The 23,410-nt window shown below is 48.2% G+C and overlaps 8 protein-coding genes across 8 annotated transcripts; 3 read left to right on the top strand and 5 right to left on the bottom strand.

The window, feature by feature from the left end:
• Nucleotides 1-1,528: 1,528 nt before the first annotated feature.
• On the top strand, nt 1,529-2,655 carry E1B28_010441 (uncharacterized protein; the record flags this gene model as incomplete). Its single annotated transcript, XM_043155408.1, has 1 exon — nt 1,529-2,655. One exon carries the CDS (start codon nt 1,529-1,531, stop codon nt 2,552-2,554), a length of 1,026 nt encoding a protein of 341 aa, XP_043007874.1. The 3' UTR covers nt 2,555-2,655.
• A 283-nt stretch (nt 2,656-2,938) lies between these two features.
• E1B28_010440 (uncharacterized protein) lies at nt 2,939-7,333 on the bottom strand. The gene is made up of 11 exons (XM_043155407.1): nt 7,271-7,333; nt 7,136-7,219; nt 6,996-7,079; nt 6,862-6,928; nt 6,682-6,812; nt 6,110-6,633; nt 4,948-6,053; nt 4,777-4,892; nt 4,505-4,722; nt 4,314-4,454; nt 2,939-4,258 (listed from the first exon to the last, which is right to left on the bottom strand). The coding sequence occupies exons 1-11, from the start codon at nt 7,274-7,276 to the stop codon at nt 3,202-3,204; spliced, it is 3,534 nt and encodes a 1,177-aa protein (XP_043007873.1). The 5' UTR covers nt 7,277-7,333; the 3' UTR covers nt 2,939-3,201.
• A 53-nt stretch (nt 7,334-7,386) lies between these two features.
• On the bottom strand, nt 7,387-9,188 carry E1B28_010439 (uncharacterized protein). Its single transcript, XM_043155406.1, has 5 exons — nt 9,097-9,188; nt 9,019-9,046; nt 8,733-8,963; nt 8,502-8,680; nt 7,387-8,443 (listed from the first exon to the last, which is right to left on the bottom strand). The coding sequence occupies exons 1-5, from the start codon at nt 9,118-9,120 to the stop codon at nt 7,895-7,897; spliced, it is 1,011 nt and encodes a 336-aa protein (XP_043007872.1). The 5' UTR covers nt 9,121-9,188; the 3' UTR covers nt 7,387-7,894.
• A 481-nt stretch (nt 9,189-9,669) lies between these two features.
• E1B28_010438 (uncharacterized protein) lies at nt 9,670-13,620 on the top strand. Its single transcript, XM_043155405.1, has 13 exons — nt 9,670-10,664; nt 10,714-10,767; nt 10,825-10,897; nt 10,952-11,234; nt 11,286-11,310; nt 11,373-11,461; nt 11,514-11,597; nt 11,661-11,696; nt 11,759-11,779; nt 11,833-12,086; nt 12,141-12,335; nt 12,385-12,476; nt 12,535-13,620. Exons 1-13 carry the CDS (start codon nt 9,748-9,750, stop codon nt 12,974-12,976), a joined length of 2,565 nt encoding a protein of 854 aa, XP_043007871.1. The 5' UTR covers nt 9,670-9,747; the 3' UTR covers nt 12,977-13,620.
• Nucleotides 13,621-14,200: 580 nt separating this feature from the next.
• Nucleotides 14,201-17,798, bottom strand: E1B28_010437 (uncharacterized protein). Its single transcript, XM_043155404.1, has 13 exons — nt 17,732-17,798; nt 16,462-17,680; nt 16,357-16,410; nt 16,228-16,300; nt 15,891-16,173; nt 15,815-15,839; nt 15,664-15,752; nt 15,528-15,611; nt 15,445-15,474; nt 15,374-15,394; nt 15,063-15,316; nt 14,667-14,993; nt 14,201-14,612 (listed from the first exon to the last, which is right to left on the bottom strand). The coding sequence occupies exons 2-12, from the start codon at nt 17,277-17,279 to the stop codon at nt 14,751-14,753; spliced, it is 1,974 nt and encodes a 657-aa protein (XP_043007870.1). The 5' UTR covers nt 17,280-17,680; nt 17,732-17,798; the 3' UTR covers nt 14,201-14,612; nt 14,667-14,750.
• Nucleotides 17,799-17,899: 101 nt separating this feature from the next.
• NOP1 (Small subunit processome complex component) lies at nt 17,900-19,348 on the top strand. Its single transcript, XM_043155403.1, has 7 exons — nt 17,900-18,012; nt 18,077-18,181; nt 18,236-18,654; nt 18,706-18,790; nt 18,847-19,143; nt 19,195-19,266; nt 19,324-19,348. The coding sequence occupies exons 1-6, from the start codon at nt 18,003-18,005 to the stop codon at nt 19,227-19,229; spliced, it is 951 nt and encodes a 316-aa protein (XP_043007869.1). The 5' UTR covers nt 17,900-18,002; the 3' UTR covers nt 19,230-19,266; nt 19,324-19,348.
• A 165-nt stretch (nt 19,349-19,513) lies between these two features.
• E1B28_010435 (uncharacterized protein) lies at nt 19,514-20,740 on the bottom strand (the record flags this gene model as incomplete). The annotated part of the gene is made up of 10 exons (XM_043155402.1): nt 19,514-19,686; nt 19,750-19,796; nt 19,851-19,939; nt 20,006-20,032; nt 20,091-20,126; nt 20,187-20,227; nt 20,290-20,319; nt 20,384-20,448; nt 20,501-20,676; nt 20,729-20,740. The coding sequence occupies 10 exons, from the start codon at nt 20,738-20,740 to the stop codon at nt 19,514-19,516; spliced, it is 696 nt and encodes a 231-aa protein (XP_043007868.1).
• Nucleotides 20,741-21,223: 483 nt separating this feature from the next.
• Nucleotides 21,224-23,253, bottom strand: E1B28_010434 (uncharacterized protein; the record flags this gene model as incomplete). The annotated part of the gene is made up of 5 exons (XM_043155401.1): nt 21,224-21,745; nt 21,813-22,100; nt 22,154-22,470; nt 22,522-22,960; nt 23,020-23,253. The coding sequence occupies 5 exons, from the start codon at nt 23,251-23,253 to the stop codon at nt 21,224-21,226; spliced, it is 1,800 nt and encodes a 599-aa protein (XP_043007867.1).
• Between the last annotated feature and the right edge of the window lie 157 nt (nt 23,254-23,410).

Here is a 23,410-nt window from a genome sequence, read left to right as displayed (position 1 = left end):
TTCTGCCCAGGCTTTTACCTTATATTTGGCGAGTTTCTTCAGCCATCTTCGGAGTCGTTTGATCTTCGTTTGTACTTCCTCGACATCTGGGCTTTCTGTTTCCTCTGCTGCTGCCTGATCCATTCTTGCATCTGCAATCTTCTTCCTGACTTCTTCCAGGTCTTGGTCCCACCACGGTTTCGCTTGTGGGTTGTTGGACTTGGGTTTTGCGACTTGGTCCAGTGTTACCTGAAGGGCGTTCGTTAGCGCTTTTTCACTCTCGTCAAGTTCTAGTGGAGAAAGGTTATTGTTATTGAGGAGTGCTGCCAGCACTTCCTCGCGTTCTTCAAGTGCCTTTAAAAGCACGTTCGTAAATTCCTCCATGTCGATGTCCTTGAGGTTGTACTTGATTCCAGATATATTCTCTACTTCTGTTGCCCCCTGGTCCAATGTGAAGGAGATTCCGTAGTGGTCTGACGAGCCTGCTAGGCTGGGGTCCACGAACCAGTCGCGCAGGACCTCATGTCTTGTGGCAAGGCCATTTACAAATGTCACATCTATTACCGAGGGACGTTTGCCGCCGTGACGTGCAGGGTGGGTGATCTGTCCTTTGTTGTTCATCAGAGACCAGCTGTTCTCTTGGAACCACTCTCCCACCGATGTGGTGAGGGGGTCACCGTCTCCTAGGCCTTTCGCCCACAGTGGGTGGTGGAGGTTGTAGTCGCCGGTGATGATGGTCGGGTTTGTGAAGTTGCTTTCGAGGCGTTGGAGTCGGCGGATTATACACTGCTCTCCCTGCTCACGTATGTTGTATATGTTTATGATTGTAACGGTGTGGAGTCCTGGTTGGTGGACATCTAGCCATTGGATGTGGGGGTCTTCGATGATATCTGTGCGCAGCTCTACTGTGAAGTCGTTGCGTTGCCTGACATAAGCCATGGTAGGTGGGCGTGGGTCGTCAGGATTCCTTGATGGTACGGGAAGGATGGGGGTCCATCCGGCCATGCTCGGGGGACCATCTTTTCTGGTACCAGACTTTCTGTCAGTGCCGATGAAGCCCCATGGTGGTTCCTGTAAGATGATGATGTCAGCTGGGTTCTCGATCTGGTTCATCAGCATCTTGACAATTTACTGGTGAGAACTTTTTGACGACTTTTTGGACTTGCACAAGCCAACAAGTCAACCAGTCACCAGCTATGTCTGATTTCCGGCAAGCTCAGTTTTGCTCGGGTCCGCCTGCCAAAAATTTCCAGTCACCTCAACTTTTCACAAAAACCTCCACTGTTGGAGGCTGTCTGAGAGCAGCTATCATGTTATAGAACATATGCCAGCTATTTGGACCTCATTGGCTGGCGTGTGGTTGCGATATGTGAAGGAGCTGGTGAACTTGCGAGGGGGTGGACTGGTCGAACCGGCCGAAAAGCCCAGAAAAGCCGGGAAAGTTCACCGGCAAATTGTGTAAGTTGCTGATGTTGAAAATGAGAAGAAGATTGTGTTTGTTTTTCTGGGTGTTGAGCTGAGCCACTCGAATGGGCTTTGTGAGGACAATATGTGGTCCTCTATTCATTGGGAGGGTATCGGGGTGGTCGGGTGGTCGCTGTATGTTTCCATGTTGACGTCTCCCAGGGCGGCGAAACGGTTTGTGCCGCTAACGTTGATGGTGCTGGCAGCCTTGGCAGTGTCGGGTTTGTTGGTTTTTGTTCTTGGTTTGCGGCTCCTCTTCTGTGTTGCCACTTGGTACGGGGTTCCCCTTTTGATTGCTACTTTCTCGTTCGTTCGTGCTGTGCCGAATGCTTCTAGTCTGATTGGGCATCTTCTGCTGTTGGCGGCGTGGTCGGTGTCTACGCCGGACAAGTTCTTCCCTACCCCAGACCCGTCCCTCGACCTCGTAGATCCGGCAATCCTCACCGCTCCTTCGAGTCATGTCATCAATAATCCCGCCCTTTCCGACGTCGCAGCCGAATACCTCAGCTACCTTCGTCTTACCAGACGCATGCAAGACAGTTTCGTCATTGACTTCGCTGCCGAGACACTGAAGCTTCTAGGTTACAATGAGCGTTGTACCACGGTATCTACACACTACAACATTCCATTCACCATTGCTGGCGACGGCAAATCTGTTGCTCCAGCGGACGTGTGCCTTATCCATAATTCAAACTTTGTTCTCTTGGTGCTCGTTGAGGACAGCTTCCTCACCCTCCGGAATGATTCAGAGGCCCAGGTCATTGCGGCGGCTATAGCGGCCTTTCAGTTCAACAATCGAAACCGCAGAGGCCGCACCCTCCAGCCTTTGGATACCATGACGATCCCTTGCATAACCATGACCGGCACTTGCCCTTCCTTCTATCTCGTCCCTGTCACTACAGAGCTGAGTAAAGCTGTCACCAGTGGCCTGCATCCAGCTACTCAAACTCAGGTTTTGCGGTGTGCCACTTTAGCAAAAGACTTAGGGATGGCAGATACTGAATACAGAAAGCTTGCTCTGAAACACATTCTCGCTTTCAAGACACTTGCGAGAAGCCACTGGGAATGTATTTTGGAGGGGGTTCGGAGGAATCCCTCTTGTACTGTCTGAAATGGCGGTGGTGGTTTGATTGTGAAGCCGCGACTCACCTTGCATGTGCGTTTCACAGAGTTGTCGTTTTTACCCTCCAGGCCTTGCTCTTATCGTTACTCATTATTCCACCCATGGGACATACATGCTATAACGTACATATATATAAACGTCTTTGCCTTCGATATCATGAGTAATTCCTTTCCGACTCCTTGCTAGTTGCTACAACTCCCCAATTAGTTCCGGAAGGAGGTGAGGACGAGCCTAAGGGATTCGACCTGATAACGGAAGTCATCGCAGAGTCGGGTGTGGACGTTGGAGAGGAAAGACTTGTAGGTATGCGACGAAAGGCCGCAGACAGCACACGATTTCAAGGGACTCAGCGCCAATGGACCTACAACTATTCAAAATGGGAAATATGCATTTTCCAGTGATATATCAAAAAATAAACCAAAATGCATTAACCTCAAGTGAGCAACTTGCAATGGACGACACAGTGGGGGGATGGGATGGGATGGGAAGGGGTTGATGTTACATATCCAACGAATCATGATTGTGGGTACTTGAGGGGAGGGAGCAGACGAAAGATGATGATAATGCGAGTGTAGTGAGTCAAAAATAGTGTAATGATAAGTAACATTTAACGACACCAATATCCTTCTCAGAGCCTAGGCGCTAGCAGTCACAACCGGCGTATAAGTCGGAGGTGGTGGAGGCGGTCCCTGCCCCCCACCCGGACCTTGATTCTCTTGCGGCTGCGGTTGTCCTTGATGTACCTGTACTTGCATCTGCGCCTGTGATTGCGCAGCAGCAGCCCCCAGTATCTTCTTCTTTCTTCCGTTCCCAGTCCCAACGCCAGTAGCACCTTTCTTCTTCTTCGGCGTACCACCAGGATCACCAGGAACGGGCGAAGGGGTTGGATGAATGCCATTAGACAGTGGGGTGGTCGCAGTCAATGAGTTGCTCCCAGTACCAACCCCAGCTGATCCAGGATCAGCGACCGTGGTATTATTGACGACCTGATCGTGTATTGGCTCGTTCTTGACTTCAACCTTGTTAGCAGCTTTGGCAGCTTTCTTCTTCGCACCAGGATTGGCACTAGCACCCGTCTTCAAGATTTGACCTAACGGACCCATCTTGGCTTGCGCTGGCAGAGGTGAGTCGTCTGGCAATGTTAATGTAGGCGGTGGTGGGGGTGGTGGCTGTTGAGGTTGAGCCGTAGGCATTGCGAGAGCCATATACGACACTCCGTACGCCGGGTATGCTTGAGGATATGGATGTAAAGTTGGTCCAGGTAGGGGTTGTGTAGTTTGAGGGGTTTGCGCAGTAGTAGGTAGTTGTTGCGAGGAAGATGTCGGAGTGGATACCGCTGGCGGTTGTGGTGGAAGTGTGGTAGGCGTCGACGGATTGGAAGGTGAAGCAGCCAATAATGGCTGAGGTGTTGAGGGTTGCGCAGGAGATTGCGTCGAGGAAGTTGGTGCTTGCATGTAGATCTGAGGAAAATTGGGAGTGAGAGTTGGGCCTGCTAACATCGGGATTGAAGGATATGCAGATATCGGGGGCTGGGGTTGTGATGAAACCATAGGAGTAGGAGGTATGAGCGCCGTGATACGTTGGTTGTAGTATGGTTGTAAAAGCCCAATCTGTTTGGGTATTTGTGCAGCAGTAAGGGGGATGAGGGGACGTGGTAAGGGATATGGTAAGGGAGGCTCGGTAGGCTTGGAACTGGAGTAAAAGCCCATGAATTTCCGGAGATAACCGGAACAAACAATGAACGTACCTGGCGGAAGCCACATTCTGCTTCTTCTTTCCCTTGAGCAGCCTCTTGGGAATAGACAAACTTGACATGCCGAATTCTTCTGCAATGCCAAGTTCCTTCAGACCGAAGTAATCCATTCCCAGCGAATCCGCAAAGCCGCCGCTGTTAGATAAATCAGCCAAATATAGTGAAGGGAGTGAAGAATTACGCACAGAGCCAAGGTACTATCTTCATCCTCTGAATCCTCAGCGAAAATGCCATCCTCATCGATAACTGTGTCAACAGCAGTAGCTTCTCTATATGCACCGACGAGTTTCTTCTCGAGGTCTCCCAACCGTGAGCCATAACGTTCCACGTCGTCTGTGATGTACCTCTCAAGATCCTGGACCTTGGAGTTCCCGCTTTCAAATAGAGTGTGTAAGATTATTTCCTTGACGGGTTCATTTCAGCAATGCACCGAAGAATAACAAATAAATAGATCAACCTCCGCACTCATTGTGTTCCCGAATTTGTCACTCAAAAATTTGATCGTCCGTCCAACGTTCTGAAGATATTCAGAGGTAACACCCGCCATGACGTTTAGTGCCACCCTAGATGTCCCTGAAATAAGGAGGCATAATCAATTGCGAGATTCACGTAAAAAACGAAGATCTACCTTGAAAACCTGCGTGTTCCAACACCCTCTCTCCCATCCACTTCAAACACGCATCTGCATTCTCCGAGCCCATTTCAACCCCACCCACAACATGAGCCGGTTTAGCTCTCCGTCTTTTACCAGGTTTAGGTAAGGTTGCTGGTGATATCCCGGCAGAAGTCGGTACCGGACGAGTTTCACGGGCAGCATCAACGGCAGGTGCGGGTGGTATTGTACTGACCATTGGCAAATCAGTCTTTCCGACACCCTCACTATCGTCGAAATAAACTGCTGTCTCTTTCATCCTCACCATCCAAGGTCTGTCATCAATCTTGTCGCTCTCGTCGATTCCAACACCGCCAAGAACCACACCAGCATCGTCCACATCCATCATGGCACCCGATTCCCCAACACCGACACCAGCACCGTCACCTTCTTCACCCCCTACAGGATTACCATCTTTCCCTAGTCCGAGGGCCGCGAACTTTCCATGTGTCATTCGAATACGTTTCATCGTCCTGAGGTTATTATTCATCAACGATAAAAGAGACTTCGAGAGGGGCTCTTCGCCGTCAACCGCCTTCGTTTCTCCTTTTCCGTCCGTTTCCCCATTACCCACAGGACTTGGCTCCTTTTTGCGCCTTTTCTTACGCTTCGCCGTAGGCGTTGGTATTGACGGCGCAGGAGGCAATTTCAACACGGTCGTTGAAGAGGACAGTGTTCCCAGAAACAAAGGGATAGGGCCTAGGGTTTGATTTCGCCTTCGTTTCCGTTGATAGGGCAGAGGAGAAGATGAGCGACATGGGATCTCTGGCAATCCATTCGCAAGTAGGGTATCAGAGTGAGAAGCAGACCACCATAATGGTGTCGTGTCTTGCTCGATTAACGTAGAGACTGAAAGTGACGGGGTAGCGGAGATAGTGGCTGGTGATGTAGGGGCTGTGGAGGTGGTTGCAAGGGTAGTAGATGTAACAGATGAGGGGGTGGATATGTACGGAGATTGGCCATATGCCGTCGAAGATGATTGTTGAGATTGAGATGAGGGTTGTTGTGCGAGGGTTTGGGAAGAGGAGAAAGAGTCGATGCGCGGCCGTTTGAGCGGCCGTAAATCGTCTGTGATGCCATTCCTGTGAAGTGTGGGTGATCAGAGGAAATGAAGCGTAGAATGTTATAGAATACTCACAATTTACGTTTTTCACCAAGTACAGGGGAGACTTCGTCATTCTCCGATACCTCTCTGCCCTCTGTTGACGACACGACCAGCGCCGGTATAGAAAATTCGTAACCTGTCGTCGCCAACTGACGAAGACGGTCCGCAAGGTCTGTCTTAGTTGCATCATCCTTCTGAACTGCCTCTTCCAAACCACGATCTAATTCTCTAAATAACGCCATGCCTCTGCCTGTCCTTACCAATGCAGGCATATCAGCAAACGGTATATCTTTCCGAAAACCCTTGACCAAGGATGCCGTGCTTTTCAATGGCAGAACAAGCTTGTTCGGAGGTGTGGACTTCGATGAAGTTGGTGTATATGAAACGGCATGCCCAATTCCGTTGATGTGACCATTCAGTTTCGTATGGACACCCGATGAAGAGGCAAGTTCAAGTGGAATGTGGGGGTCTGTCCGCTCTTTTCGATCGGTGATGTTCTGAAGGAGCCGCTCTGCTTTCTGCTTGAGACGCATAGCACATTTCCGAAGCGGGTGGCTCTGCAAAGATGTCAATAACGGACCGGGTTGAGCTAAGTTGGGACGTACGGGGTTGGCATTGTACGTCAAGCAATTCGACCAAATGAGATCCAAATCATCCTTAAACTCTCTCTTTGACTTGTACTGCTTCTGTTTGACCTTCTTGAGCATAGTTTGAAAGTCCATCGGAGTATGGATGACTGCATAAAAATGAGTGCTGAAGTCACGGAAATCCCAAATGGAGCGAACCATCGTAGTAATCTGGTGCTTCCGCCTTCAGAACTGGCTTCAAGAACGCCTCTGCATCGTGGTTGTCCTGCAAGCAAACGCGGTCAGTAACCTACAGCTTGGATGCGTTACATCATCAACCGGGCGTGACTTACTATTGAAACCGTTCTCAAGTCTAGCAAGAGTCCTTCCAGGGAATCGTAGAAAGGATCTGTAAGCTTGCTATCATGGCCCTGTCGCTATGAGAAATGGGCTGAATTCCCTCGAATTTCAGCATGAAATAGTGCTGGCTTACTCGGGCCTCCTTGACGGTTGTTAAGAGTAGCTTGAGGTCTGAATTCGACTTGACCTGGTTCTGGGTCAAGGTCCGCAGAAGGTTCTGAGAGCAGAAATATGAGATAAAACAAAGAAGTAGGGAAGAAATACTCACATTCATGCTCGCCTCCCCGGCGATGCTGCCACTGTAAGAGTTGGTGCTATCCGCCTTTCAAGCTCCGCTTCAAATATGATATAAAGACAAACCCCAATAATTATTTCCCCGCGCCCCCGCGTCTGCCTGCCTTGTTCCCTTTCCTTTGTTTTTATTGCCGTTGACTTGGACAATGCCCATTTTTTACACTAGTAATCTTGAACCAGGTAACCGTACATTGGAACAGTCTGCGGATATAAAGAAGACCTCAAGACCAGACGAATAGCTTCCTCCCCGCGTGCAGTTGAAGCACCGCGACCTGCATAGATCCTTCAAAACACTCGAAGCCCTCGAACGCAAGTAACACTACTCGACAAGCATACCGTCAGAGTGACCTAATACGCAATATTAATATTTGACTGGACCATTCTCAGTTTTTACTCCGGACCCGACGCATATGCTCAGGATCTTTTTACTGCTTGTAAACTCTGTCATGAATACGCAATAAATCCATTGAACTCCAGCTAGCGAAAAGCTACTGACTGACTTAAACCTTCTGAGCGATGGGAGTACTCAACTGCACGCCAGTTGTCTGTCAACAAGTGTGGATGGCAAAATAAAGATCGCTACTCTACTACTATCGTGCTAGAGCCCCTTCGAATCATTCTCCTTTTTCTCCTTTTCTTCCTTGTCCTTTCCCTCTGACTTTGCGTCACCCTTCTTCGCCTCGGCCTTGGTTGACTTATCCTCCTTTTCCTTGTCATCCCCCCCTAATTCTGCTCTCCCGATAGATGCTTTGTTATCAACCAGTCCATGCAGCGCAATGACCGCCCTTAACAGACTACTCAAATAAACCACCAACAGCTCATCGTTCGTACTTGTCACGAACCCCTGCTTCGTCTCGTGGTCTGAAAGGTCGGGTAGAAGGTTTAATGCGTCTTGAAGGTGGTACACTATTTGATGGCTGACGAGCGTAGACCCAGCTGCGACTTCTGCAAGATATTTTTGTATATCACTCAATCGAGATTGTAGGCCGCGTAGTGAGGAGAGTTGTTCGGTGACACGGGTTGCGAGGGTGGTGGTAGTGGAGTCTTTTATATCTCGTAGAAGGTGCTCGACACCGATTTCTTCTGCTTCTTCCGCTTCGATAGCCGAGGGGCAGTGCAGGAAGGTTTTGCGAGTTTCTGTACCGTCCTGAAATGGGCTTGAGCTTTGAGGAAACTATGCTCTATCGAGGAAGAGAAAGACGCACGTCCTTGATCTCCTCAACAGCGAAGTAGGCGTCGGTTGGTATACCCACTGTTTCCGGCCGTACATCTACGATAACCATGACCGGTCGAGCAATATATCTCTTGAACAAATCGTTAATCTCCTGATCTGATGCTCGAAGTTTGGGCCCAGTATGATACCACCCAATCATCCTTTCCTTCGCTGAGAAAGCGATGAGTACTGCTATTAGTAGAGCTATCAAATGTAGATTCACCGTTGACCTTCTTGAACATTTCGTACATCCCTTCTATATAATTGTGATCGAGGAACCATGTCTTCGAATCTTTCTCGTCTTCCTCGAACGGTATTCCAAACGAATTGGCAACATTGATGGTCTTGCCATTATCCTGACCAAGAAGCACCCCGATTACTCTTTTGTTCGAGTTCCTCGACCCAGCACGAGCATGGTGGTCTGCAACCGAGAGCAAAACGAGGGGATGGACGACTGAAATGATATAGTTTTCATTCCTGGTCAAGACTTGAAGGGACGACAGACGTACTGACGGTTGTGCTGGCTAACGCTGTAAGCTGATCAATAAATTAGTGAGATATCAGACAATAGAGAGCAAAAAACTGACTTGTTCTGTTGTTGTGGCCACCATCGCGAGGGAAATTATTCTGAACGACGTCTGAACGCGTTCTCGTAGGACGCGCGTTTGTTTGAAACTATTTGTCTAGAACGTTTCGGCCCCACATAGGAGGGCATGTAGGACTGTCCTATCCGGGATGTACCAAAAAGGGGTCTCATTTTGGCCGACACTCCGATCCTAATGTATATAAAATCACCCAAATTGAGCACCAGCTACGATCCCTGGTGTGCGTAAGTGGCCTCGTCGGTAGCCAGGTCCGATCCGTATGTACATAATAATGGGTCGCTAGTGTTGTCCTGGCCGAGGGTAAGTACCGGACCGTTTTAATTTTTTCTACTATGTTGTATACCCAAAAATTTGTAAAATAATCAGTGGTGTAGATGTGAGGCTGTATCAGTAATGGTACATAAAAATGGTCCAAATTTCCCACCCCAATCCAAATGTACCAAAGATCTGCCCAAATTGACCCAAAACTATGTACCAAAAATGGCCCAAATTGGGGGTCAGCGGATCGGACATGCTACCCAATATGCCCCCCTCCTCCCCACATTCGGTCCACTAAACGCGCGCTCGCCGCTTGGGTCAGAATGCCTCATGTTTCCTGATCCTAAATGACATTCAGGTCTTCTCTGTTCCTCGATGAGCGTCCCGCTCCTTCAGCATTTCCTGGAAATCCTGCGAAGGATTTTCCCACATCGTTTACTTCGCATCACTCGTCGGTATCTTTGGTTCATCTGGTGTCTTTTAACGCGTCGAGATGCTTCAAAAGAATTGAAGCGGGCGGAATCGAAGGGGAACGGAATTGTAGAGCAGACTGGTTGTGGATGTGGTTCAAGCTCAGAGGAACTTTCGGTTCGCATTGGGAAGCAGGACGTGTTCTTCAAAAGCGAAGATCTTTTCAGCCGCAACTGTCAATGGGTACCGCCCAACAATTCTGCTATAGTCTGTGCGAGCGAAATCCCATCGAGTCTTCACCCTTACTCTTTCGATAATCCCAGAGCGACAATCTCATCTCAAGAATTGCAAAGAACGAATTTACAGGAGGACTTCGGCAAAAAGAACTTGTCATATCCTCGTATTTCACACCCTACGACATCCGGCCAACTACATGGCTCTGTAACCAAGTTGACTGCTAGTCCGGCTGCCTCAATTTCGCGCGTCTCAATGAACGGCCCTTGTGGAGAAACTGCGTCGCGTGTTTCCATCAACATACAACAGCCTGACGAAGAAGCTTTACGAGTGGCAGACAGCCCTTTACCCTCGACCTCGCGCGCTGATCAGCCTATCAATGTTCCGCAGCTCGACACAGACCCTGACCGGGTGTCAGTGCTAGCTCCGGAACTGACTACAGAGCCAGGTCCTATGGAGGGGGAAGAGGGAATTGTCGGAGGTTACAACCTCGCGCCTATAACTACGTCTCCGGTTGAGGAGTCAGGACATACAACTCTAGAGGCTGAAGTGGCCGGTTTCCGAAACAAGACTCTTAGCGAAATGTGCGACGATTTTCATCCTATGGCCCCAGAGATCTATTACAGATATTACAAGGAGGATTATATGTGTGTGCTCTATCTTTGTGACCTTCATTGGCTAACATCTATCTGGAAGTGAACCTTTGGTAACGACATACGAACTTGCACCCATGACAATGAGATTCCAGACGTAAGTGCAAGCTCGCATATCACTTATGAAAGTTCCTCACTGACTTATTTGTTGAAGGCGACGTTTACCGCACGGATGGAAAGAATTCCTTCACCACGAAGGTGCCCGGTACTTTCTCTACGAATCCAAGGTCCGTCATTGTAACTTCTGGGTGGTGACGGATGGATGACTGACCTTGGTGCAGAGAATTTACACCGACGCAGACATCTACAATCCCTCGGTACAACAACACGCCAGAAGATTGATCAATGAATTCGACGAGTACACACGTCTACGAAATATCGTTTTAACGCCGAACATGAATGTCGTGTTCGACATGTTCTACGATTCTGAAGATGACACCTGTCCATGCCGGTACTATATAGTTGACCATACTACGAGGTCTGTGTTCTGGCTAGACAAATTTGATGCAGATCAGTTACAAGTATGGGAAGAAGTCAAGGGGGTGACGGAGTTGACTCACATACGTAAGTTGTGCATCGTTGTAGCCGATTCGAGTCCTCTGATCTTGTTCATAGGTCATGCCATTGAATCGCAGTATTGGTGAAATTTCCTTTCCTTTTTTTGCACCGTTACGTATGAAGAGGCTTATCCTGTCTCCTAAGGTACCATTGTCATCTGTTCCCTGATTCATTTTGTATGGGTGAAGCGGAAGTGGACGAGTTGAAGGATATTATAACCTATTGGATTTGCGGTCCGTGTTTTCTACGATATTCCTATGGTTGACATCTGATTCACTCTCGCAGACGTTTTGACATCGCAAGGTAGCACGCTTCCTTATACGTTAGAGGAGCTGCAGCCTATGTTATCTCTCACCAATAATCTCCGAAGTTCGTTACGTCGACGACTCCCTCTAATTTCCTTTCATGAAATGACTTACCGTTCGGTTTTAGAGAACCTTAGGTCAAAGCGAGGAGTTTCTGCCTATGGTGAGTGGTGTTATCTTTATATGCCAAGGATGGGAAACGTTGAATTTTTACACTTCTGACAGCTAGACTAATGCATCTCTTCGGCAAGTCAAGACTATATTTTGATTGAGTTTACTTTTACTGATATTGACAACAGCTCGTCAACGCTTCTTGGATTTTCACGGACAACCGGCAGTCCGTCTCGATCGAAACAAATCCATCCATCAACCAGCCAATTACGTGCAACCTCATTCATGGCTGTTAGGCTGTCTATCTCCACTCATGTTCTCCGCGCCCGATACACATTGTCGAGAGATAAATAAGATATGGGTTGATCGATGCGTACACAAAGCCGCGTGGAACAAGTTCATCACCAACATGAATACCGAGTGGCAGGAGCTGATTTTGTTTGTGAGTCATCTCTCTTTTTCTGCCAGGTGCTCATTGCTGACGTCGTTTTGACAGGGTACTGTGCTTCTCAACGCAAACGTAGCATTTTTGGCCATCCAGTCTGTGGATGAAGCAACTGCAGTACCAAGTAGATCCCCCGGTCAGATTCTCAGTTTTCTTTCTGTAGTAGCGAGTATTGGGAGCGTCATTGTTGGTTTGATGCTTGCGAGAAAGAACAAGGTTAAACAAAAAGAGGCCGCTACTGAAGCTGTATGTCACTACTCATGAAGACCGGCAAGGGTTAACGTCAAATTTTCAGGCTATCTTCTTGAATTCATTCGAAGCGGAACGATTAGGATTGGAAACACTTGCAATACTGTATTCGGTCCCTTACGCGTTGCTGATGTGGGGGTATGTCGTTGTCGTTATCTCCCATGGCTCTCTCACATCCTGCTAAACTTGTTCGCAGTGTAATATTCTTTCTTGCCGCGTTCTCCTACTATTGCTTCAACGGTTCTATACTATACGTTCGGTTGATCGTGGCTGGTGCCTGGATTATCGTTTCGTTCCTCTCATTATGGTGTATCTTCACACTCGCATCATGGGATAGCCGTTTCAACGCCCAGAAGACCGCGTGGGACGAGGTCATAACCGCCATCAAAGATACCTTCTACAAAACCATGAAGATGACGAAACAAAAACTGATCGACTGGGGGCTCAGACAGCCTGAGCAAGAGACACCGGTGTTGAGGTTGAGGTCACCTGCGAGGAGGTTGAGTGAGATGTGGAGGAAGGCTTCGAGGAAGGCGACTATATTCAGTGCGCTTAGTGCATTTGGGAGTGGGAGCGGGAGTAGACGGATGACGGAGGAAACTGAGGCTCGGAATGAGGCACGGGCTACGTCGGTGTGATGGAAGGGAGGCAGGGAACCCGGAAGCGGTCAGGGTTCATGTAGCAGGATTCGGAGGAAGAAGAGACCCATACGGATTTCAAGCCGTTTGCAGCCCTTAGGTCTCTTCATTTCGATCAGGTGCGGTGGGTTCACCGGAGCACCCATGCAGAAGCACGCACGTCATCGGTTTGCTTCGAGCCTCAAGACCGTCTGAAGTTCCCTGCAGATATACCAACCTTTTCCCGCAACGTCGTAGCGTATTCAACGTAGCGTGGCCGTTACTATGGCAATCCGAGTCTTCGTTGCTCTTCAATACCGCCGGACCTTCCCAGTCTTTCATTTCGTCACTCCTCTCCTATACCGCCTGCTACCGTTACCTAGACGGTATACCTCGAAGAATTGTAAACAGCAATTACACAACCTTCCTTCTTTTCGAGGCATGCAGCAGACGTTGGCCGTCAATTGTTTACGTGGGACTCCGACTTGGGAGTGTATTGACGCATCTGAGAGTTTACAAAGTACGCTTTCTATGTATAACGAATAGCCAGGCCTCAATGAGCCTCCCGTTTATTCTGCAATTTCCTGCAATTCTAACGAAGGGTTTTTGTGCACAACATTCACTTTGCGTTCCTGGTCGATCACTGAGCCTTGTGGTGCTTTTTTACGCGTCGAAATGCTAGGGGAAATTTTGAGAAGATAGTGGCAGTGAGAGAAACGCGATCAAGGCGCAATCCGAGTAGGAGCGTCAGAATATATACCTCCAGGCTCCTAGTCACTGGCCAGGGCCGCTCACCTCACCGCTCACTCGCTGAAGATTCTGTTGCCCCTCCCTCCATCCTAAGACAGGTCCTGTCTTTGCCTTAGCCCACTTGGTCACGCCTCGAGTCCTCAGGCTGGCCTTGTTGCATTTATGGGCATTTCCGAACGTGCCCCTTTTTTGCGCGCCCAAGCTCAGCCTACAAAACTCATTTAGCACACCATACTGGCTAGTACATACCAACTCATTGATCAGTTCATCTATATATACGCGTCTCTTTCTCTTATATGCTAAGAAAGGATATCGCCTAAAGTGCCATGTCCGCTGTCCAATTGCTCAAAAGAGAATATAGTTGATGTTAGTAACAACAGAATCATTTGGTCATACCAACATCAATAATGTAGACGTCTTGTTCATCTGCAAATCTTGCTAAGAATGAACCTTGAACGTTTGAGCCTGAATTCCCTCCCTCACTCCCTTCCATCACACCGACGTAGCATGTGCCTCATTTCGAGCCTCGGCTTCCACCGTCACCCGTTTTCTCCCGCTCCCACTCCCAAGCGCACTGAATATAGCCGCCTTCTTCACAGCCTGCCTCCACATCCCGCCCAACCTCCTCAACCTCAACACCAGGGTCTCTTGCCCAGGCTGTCTGAGCCTCCAATCGTTCAATTTTCGTTTCATCGCCTCAGCGGTTTTGTTGAAGGTATGTTCGATAGCAATCACGATCCCAAGCCGTGTAGGAGTCTTGCCAGACTGATCGCATCGTGCCATGGTGAAGATACACCAGAGGGAGAGGGAGAAGACAATGATCCACGAGCACGCCACGATCAACCGGACATATAACGTGGAACCGTTGAAACAGTAGAAGGAAAAGGCAGCGGGGAATAAAATTACACTGGGTGGCTGAAATGAGGGAGGAAGATAAAAAACAAAGGCAGCAGTAACATACCTCCACATCAGCAACATATAAGGAATGGAATATATTAACGCTAAGGTCCCAACTCCGAACTCATGCGAGTTTAGATATATGGCCTCAAAGGAATGTTGAGCGTCTCGAGACGTTAAGCTTTTTCAATGAATAGGACAGTACCATTGACCCGGGATTGATTGATTTGTTCTTTCTAACGAGCAGCAAACCGGTGACAATGCAACCGATGCTTGCAGCTACGGAGACAAAACTCAAAATCTGAGCGGGGGATCTGTTTGGTGTGATCGCCGCTGAGTCAACAGATTGAATCGCAAGGAAGGCTACATTCGCGGTCAGGATTACAGAGCCCTACAAGAGATTGAGGGAAATGGGAATCAGAAACTCTCGAGCAAGGCAGGGCAGGGTGTTGTGACTCACCGTCAGGATCGACTCCCCCCACTCGTTGACCATACGGGAGATCATGCTTTGCCATTCGGAGAAGTGTACACATCTATCTATATACACTTCCTTAATCCTTCCATAATAGACATTTGGGGCAGAGAACATGAGTGGTGATATATAGCCTAATAGCCAGGGTTGAGATGAAGTTGAATCGCCTGGGAGGTGGATGGATCTCTGTCGATCGAGACGGACTGTCGGTTGACCATAAAAGTCGAGAAATCGTTGACGAGCTGTTGCAGCTATTAGTAAATAAAAAAACGAAACTCAGTCAAAAGAGTTCGACTTGCCAAAAAGGTGCATCAGTCTAGCTGTGCGTGAAACTTCAGTAACTCCTTTTCCATGAGATGACATCATTCACCATAGGCAGCAGCGCCTCCCTGAAGATTTTCTAGATAGAATATAACATTGAAGGAAAGTAGAGAGTATCATAACCGGACGAACTTGAGAGATTGTTGGTGAGAGATAGTATATTTTGTAGTTTCTCTGGTTCGTAAGGGCTGGTGCTACCTTGCGATGTCAAAACGTCTGCGAAAGTGAATCAGATGTCGACCATGGGAATATCGTAGAAAACACGGACCGCAAATCCAATAGGTTATGATATCCTTCAACTCGTCCACTTCCGCTTCACCCATACAAAATGAATCAGGGAACAGATGACAATGGTACCTTAGGAGACAGGATAAGCCTCTTCATACGTAACGGTGCAAAAAAAGGAAAGGAAATTTCACCAATACTGCGATTCAATGGCATGACCTATGAACAAGATCAGACGACTCGAATCGGCTACAACGATGCACAACGTACGTATGTGAGTCAACTCCGTCACCCCCTTGACTTCTTCCCATACTTGTAACTGATCTGCATCAAATTTGTCTAGCCAGAACACAGACCTCGTAGTATGGTCAACTATATAGTACCGGCATGGACAGGTGCCATCTTCAGAATCGTAGAACATGTCGAACACGACATTCATGTTCGGCGTTAAAACGATATTTCGTATACGTGTGTACTTGTCGAATTCATTGATCAATCTTCTGGCGTGTTGTTGTACCGAGGGATTGTAGATGTCTGCGTCGGTGTAAATTCTCTGCACCAAGGTCAGTCATCCATCCATCACCAAACATAAGTTACAATGACAGACCTTGGATTCGTAGAGAAAGTACCGGGCACCTTCGTGGTGAATGAATTCTTTCCACCCGGGCGGTAAACATCGTCTTCAACAAATAAGTCAGTGAGGAACTTTCATAGTGATATGTAAGCTAGCACTCACGTCTGGAATCTCATGGTCATGGGTGCAAGTTCGTATGTCGTTACCAAAGGTTCACTTCCAAATAGGTGTCACCCAATGAAGGTCACGAAGATGGAGAGCACACACATATAATCCTCCTTGTAATATCTGTAATAGATCTCTGGGGCCATAGGATGAAAATCGTCGCACATTTCGCTAAGAGTCTTGTTTCGGAAACCGGCCACTTCAGCCTCTAGAGTTGTATGTCCTGACTCCTCAACCGGAGACGTAGTTATAGGCGCAAGGTTGTAGCCTCCGACAATTCCCTCCTCCCCCTCCATAAGACCTGGCCCTGTAGTCAGTTCCTGAGCTGGCCCTGACACCCGGTCAGGGTCTGTGTCGAGCTGCGGAACATTGACAGGCTGATCAAGGCGCGAGGTCGAGGGTAAAGGGCTATCTGCCGCCCATTGAGTGTCTTCGTCCTTGAGAAGATATGTCATGCTTTCGAAGCTGAAATCCTCCCGTATATTCGTTGTTTGCAATTCGTAGGATGGGATTATTGCCCTACGGCTGTTACACGGGGATGAATGAAGGTTCGATGGAACTTCGCTGGCGCACGCAAACACAGAATCTTTGGGCGATATCGACTGTGATCCACAGTTGAAAGTAGTATCACTTTCAAGGTATCCATCCTCCTTCCCAAAGCGAACTGAACATGAATCCAATACACGGCAAGTCTCTTCTTCAGTACCACTCTTTTTATTCGATTTAGACCACGTAGAAATGTTCCTGGCATCTTGTCGCGCAAAAAAGCACCAGATAGCCCAGAGGTATCGGCCAGGAGCGCGATGTGCAACGAAAACCCTTCGTAAGCATTTCAGGAAGTGATGAATGAACGGGACTCTCATCGCGGGATGGAACAGACCTGAATATCCGTGAGCAATGGGGCATTGCTCGAACATCATTATGCTGTTGAAGTTATTTTTGATCGGACAACAGCTTCTGTCAAACGCTCCCACGAAGCTAATTAGAGGGGGAAATGACTGCAGCTCTTCAAGACAAACAGTGTGGAAACGAAAGTCTCGAATTACGCGTTAAACCTTTCTCTTGATACCGTCGATGGGTGGATTACGGACAGCTGTATTTCTTGGGCGGTGTGTGAGGTGACTCGGAGGATCTAGTTCATCACGTACACACGATCGCAACATCAATAAGTATACTGGATTATGGCGTAACGAATTCTGAGCCTTCCATTTTTTCTTGTTTGTTCAGCAATTCCTGCAATTCTTACGAAAAGTTTTCTCTGCACGATATTCACTTCGCGTTCAAGGTCGATATTTATCCGAATCCCTATTATCTATGGTACCTGCTTTTGTACGCGTTAGAATGCTAGGGAAGGATATTGAAGCGGGTGCACCTGAAGGTTATCGCTGAAGGTTATCGAAGGAGAGACTTGTGATCGATTGAATTAAGGGGTCTTCGATTCCAGTTGGCATGGGTTCTCGGAAAGGGCAATACACAGTATAATACAGTATGTAAGATTCAATTTGTTGTTATCTGTTTGATTCCGATATCCATCCTTTCCCACAAAAAAATTGTTTCGTCCTCAACGTCGACGCGAAAACCCCGTCCCGCACCTTCTATAGGTCTACCTTCTCTTTCCTTCATTACTTTACGGGCGTAATAACATGGCATTTGGTACGTTGTTGAACTTATTATATTCACTTGGAACTACGCCCGAACCGAACTTTCTGTCTTCAAGGTGCATCCGGCGGTCGCGGTGGATTTGGCGGAGGACGTGGTAGGGGTGGAGGTGGCGATAGAGGTGGCCGAGGCGGTGGAAGGGGTGGTGGACGTGGAGGTCGAGGTGCGCTTTTCTAGCTCCAGACATGGATAATTCAACTCTAAACTATTTTCTTAGGTGGAGGCGTCCGAGGCGGAGGCGTTCAAGGCCGTGGTCGAGGTGGTGGTGGTGGACGTGGTGCAGGCGGTCGTGGCGGGGGTCGTGGAGGAAGAGGTGGCGCAAAGGGCGGTTTTAATGTCGTTGTCGAACCTCATAGGCATCCAGGCATCTTCATTGCCAAAGGAAAGGAACAAATGCTTGTTACGAAGAACCTCGCCCCCGGAGATTCTGTTTACGGTGAAAAACGGATAAGTGTTGAGGGTGGTGTCGATGGAACGAAGGTCGAATACAGAGTGTGGAATCCTTTCCGGAGTAAGTTGGCTGCTGGGGTTCTTGGAGGACTGGACGACATTTTCATTGCGCCCGGAAAGAAGGTCCTGTATCTTGGTGCTGCTAGTGGTACTAGTGTCAGCCATGTTGCTGATATTGTTGGTCCGGTGCGTTGTATCTCTGATATCGCGACTTTTTGTAGTATTGACTCTTTGTAGGAAGGAATAGTTTACGCAGTCGAATTCTCTCTACGGTCAGGTCGTGACCTTATAAACATGGCCAAGAAACGGACGAATGTCATTCGTATGTTCGTTTTTCCTCGTTTTCGTAAAAATCGTCTCAACGATCTGCTTCTCTAGCTATCGTGGAAGACGCTCGTCTCCCTCAAAAGTACCGAATGCTCCTCTCACAAGTCGATGTTATTTTTGCAGACGTTGCACAACCCGACCAAGCACGTATCATCATTCTTAACGCCGAACACTTCCTCAAAGACGGTGGCCACATCGTTATATCAATAAAAGCTAGCTGTATCGACTCAACATCCGCACCCGAGGTTATCTTTGCCAGCGAGGTGCAGAAGTTATCGGATAACAGATTCAAGCCCCTCGAACAGGTTCCTCTGGAGCCTTATGAGAGAGATCACGCTATGGTTTCAGGTATGGTGCTTGAAATCATATCGAAGGCCGCCGACTAACAATTTTATACAGCGCAATACATAAGAAGTAAACCAAAGAAGGCATAGTGGGGTTGAGGGTGATTTCTCCTGTGATTTGCCTGTTGTATGTTTGTGCTTTCCTCCCTTTTCTTGTTATTCTAATCAACGTACATGTGAAAAGTAGCCCGTAGCCCGTCGATCTGTTCTACATACTGATCTAATCCATCTACCAGAACGGTGGTCATTGGTTCATACGAAAAGTACAGACCATACATAATTCATGGACTCCTCGCAGTTAAAGAAGTACATTGGATGAAGATGCTACAGAATGTACTGGCGTACAGGTAAACTGTTCATACAGAAAAGTGTGGTCAAGGAAGACTGAGTACAGCTTGCATGAAACCGTCATAGTTGATTTGAATCCATCCATCCCGGTCTGTGTCCAGTCTTCCGAAGGTTTCACCGATTTGCTTAATCCCAACACAAGCGCGAACGAATCGGTCGAAAGAGATTCCACCAGCATGATGATTGCCTGTGTTGCTGGCTGTACATGATTTGATTCTTTTTCAGGTCGTTGCAAGGAAAACAAGATTAGGGTGAATCGCACCATATTTCTTCACTACAAGGTCAAGCAATTGGGGACTTATATTGTAGCTGAAACCTAGTCAGATGGAACAGTATAAGATTGAGAAAATCAACGCCAGTTACCCGAACTGAGTGAGGGCCTGTTGCAATTCGTTACCCTCGATAGAGCCAGATCGATCCCGATCAAAGTGTCTGAAAACATTTTGCCAGTCCTATACAAAGATTCGACGGAGCGCAGAGTTAGTCGTGTTCGAATGTGTTATAGTAGCGGATGCAACCTTGATATATTTCCAGAGTCCTGAGAACTGGGAACAACAGGGCATTCAGAACAAAAGTGTCCATACCACAAAAGATAGGATATACCTCATTAAAACCTATCGTCCCACTGCGATCCACGTCCTAAAAAAAAGATATGTCAACGCTCAAAATACGGTCGCACGAGCTACCACGATGACTCACAAAGATCGCCATCAAGTACTTGACAGTATCGAGGTCGAATGCTACCGGAGGGGAAACAGTGTTAAACGCCTTCCAAAATGTTGCAATCCCGATAACGACATACGCGTCCAATCGCCATTAATGAGTGCTCTTTCTGTAAGTGAAGGTTCCCTTTCAGTTGCTACAAGCTTTCATTGAACGTAACTAAAAAAACGCACGTAATTCGTCTGCTGTAATAGCTCCTGAGTTGTCTACATCCACAGCTGTGAACCAACTCCATAACCTATGAACGGTTGAGATCTGGAAAGAGATGAAATGGTTTTGAGTAAACGCACTGAGGATCAGCACCTGCAGGAGGTCCTGGTGGTCCACGGGGAGCAGCGAATCCTCCTCCTCCTGGAGGCGGTCCTCCGTATCCTCCTGGCCCACCATACCCTCCTCCGCCATACCCCCCACTATATCCCCCACCATATTGACCTCCAGGAGGTGGTCCAGGTGGTCCTTGTTGGTACTGGTTTTGGTAGTTAATAGAATGAAGAACACGGATGTAAAGATTGGCGTACACCATAAGACATTGCAAAAGTTGAGGGAGAAGAGAAGAAAGGGAAAGCGAGTAGGATCTCGCAGTATAAATGGTGATAGACGACGCGTGACGCGCCGGCCAACACCGCCTTCTGGTCTCACCAGGTCTCACCGCCACAACAATTGCACTGCCGGTAGTTTGTATTCGAGGATTCCCTGACATTTAGTACAGCCTTATGTCACACACAAGACAACAAGATCTGAACGAATTGCTGATATTGATTTTTGCCTGAAAAGTGAGGCGTTGAGTTCATTGTCTTGCCTCAGCGGCACTGGACAACTCAAAAGGTCTTTTAGCTGGAGCACAGTGAGTGGTAAGTATATCCAAAGGAATTCGGTCTTGATGTTGCATCTTCCGAGCATTGAAAACAAAGAAACTTGAATTCTATGAAGTAAAGCACTCTGACAGGACTGGATCCAAACTTGTGAGCTGTCTTCACTACCTTTTGCAGAAAACAGGTCGCGTACCGTGGCTGTCACACAACCTCTTTCCCCTCACCCTCAATCAATCTAAACCTTCGTAAACCGTCCTCATCTCCCCAAGGCATCTCCCCGTCCCAGTGAGTAATGACCACGACAGCCTGATCGTCACCTACGCCGTCTCCCCGAAGATAACTCCTCGCAGCTTCAACCATCTCTTCGTCCATCCCGCTCCACACTTCATCCAACAACACCAACTTCGGCCGGGCCACCAACGCACGCATCAGCAAAACCATCCTTTGTTCGCCAACAGACAAATCGACGAAGGCCTTTTGGGAAAACCTCTCCTGCTCGCCCTCGCGTCCCCAAGAACGCGGTCCTAAAGCCTCTAATACCTCGGCCATACGTTGAAATCGCCACTTTTCTTCTTCTGATCCTCCCTCAACAAATTCTCGGATCTCAGCAGGGCCATATCTCTTGCTTTCACCTCTCACACCAAGGCCAACTCCCACAGTGCCTCGAGGAACGTAACCTCCATCGAACCCGGTACTGATGACGTTCCAAACCTTCATGTTTGCCTTTGGAGCAATCAGGGTTAATGATATTACTTTAGGAAATTTTTTAAAAAAGACAACGAATACCCACCCTCCGCGGAAAGGCGTCAAAGATTTCGGGGCTAAGAACTCCGATCAACGAACCACACTGCAGATGAGGCGTTGGGATGAGACGACGCGGTTGGGAGAATAGGTGTAGGTGACGTTCAGTGACGGAGGATGAAGAATCAGGTGCAACGTAGCAATTAGGTGTTTGAGTGTACGACTGTGGATGGTCGCCCATGAGCATGGAGAGCAATGTGGTTTTCCCAGAGCCGTTGGTGCCCTGGAGGTGCCATCGTTCACCTTGTCGGATTTTCCAGGTAATATCTTTGAGTACCTATTGGTTTTAGGTGCGATTTAGAAAGAAAAAATGAAGTGAAGGAAACTTACCTGCCTACCGGAGTATTCGACCCGCACATTTTTCATGTCTACAATGACCTCTCCCACTTTCTTCTCTTTCGTACGACGTACGTGGGTTTCTGGGTGGCCTGCCACGTAATTATGCGAGTCGATCGCCAGTGAACCCTTTAGATAACATTCCCGGGTTCCAACACGAACTCTTCGGTTTCCTACCACCGCGACGTTTGTTACCCACTCCGGAATCTGGTCGTGGGTACGAAGACCAAGTATGATGCGTGGCCTTCCAGACTGGTGGAGCTGATGTAAAAGGGATAAAAGTTTAGGTCGAGTTTGAATGTCCAAGCCAGCTGCACAAGCCTATTAGTAAGTGAAGGAAGGCAGCCAACATTCATGCTCACTCAACGGTTCATCCAATAATAGTAGCTCTACTCTCGGCTTCCTCAAAACTGCCTTCAGAATCCTAGCACGCCGGGTTTGACCATTACTCAACGCGATAATAGGTAGATCCATGAAGGGTGACAAGCCCATCTTGTCCGCGAGTTCATGAAAGATTGCTTCATCTTGCTCGGAAAGCGTCAAATGCTGCTCAGTTGATGCAAATGGATCCCCGACGACCCCTAGGCTGGCATAAAGGCTTTCTCTAAGCGTGACCTTGTCTTCTTCATGAACCGCTCCATATCGTGCAGAATAGTCATAGAATCCCGTGTTACCCCCAGATCGCGGTCGGTGGGTGAAAGAAACGATGGAGACGGCCGAAAGGGGATCTTGGTGAGACTGAAGAAACGGAAACAGTCCCTCCGACGGATATGGAGATATCCGTAAGTGTCCTAGAAGAGTCTGCGAGCAGACCTAGTCAGTCCATTGAAGAGAATTGTGAAGAAGGTAAGCATTCGCGCCTGGAACAGGAGATTCTTTTCTCCAGAATTACCACCTACAACTGCCCAGCTCTCGCCCTTTTTAACTTGCCATTCCACGTCGGTGAATATTGGGCTAGTTTTGCTTGTTGCTGCGCCGAAAGAATATATGTCGGCCTTTGGAATGTCGATTACGGTGGTAGAAAGGAATTTTATGCCCGTTATGAGTCTTTTCTGTATTCCATAGCCCTTCCTGAACGAGCTCAAAACCTGCATCAATGGTGGGTGCGCCAATGATGGACGAACAAGTCAGAGATTCAACGATGCCGTGAACTATGGATTCAGCGACGCGCCCGCCATAATTCCATAGTAAATGCTGCCATTTTTGGCGGCTTCAAAGTTGAGGACGTCTTCTTCAGTCTGAGAGGGCTAA

This window comes from Marasmius oreades, chromosome 6, assembly GCF_018924745.1.
Source record: "Marasmius oreades isolate 03SP1 chromosome 6, whole genome shotgun sequence".
Taxonomy (NCBI): Eukaryota; Fungi; Basidiomycota; class Agaricomycetes; order Agaricales; family Marasmiaceae; genus Marasmius; species Marasmius oreades.
Note: the sequence above shows the minus strand (reverse complement) of the source record. Positions and strands in the feature narration are given on the sequence as shown.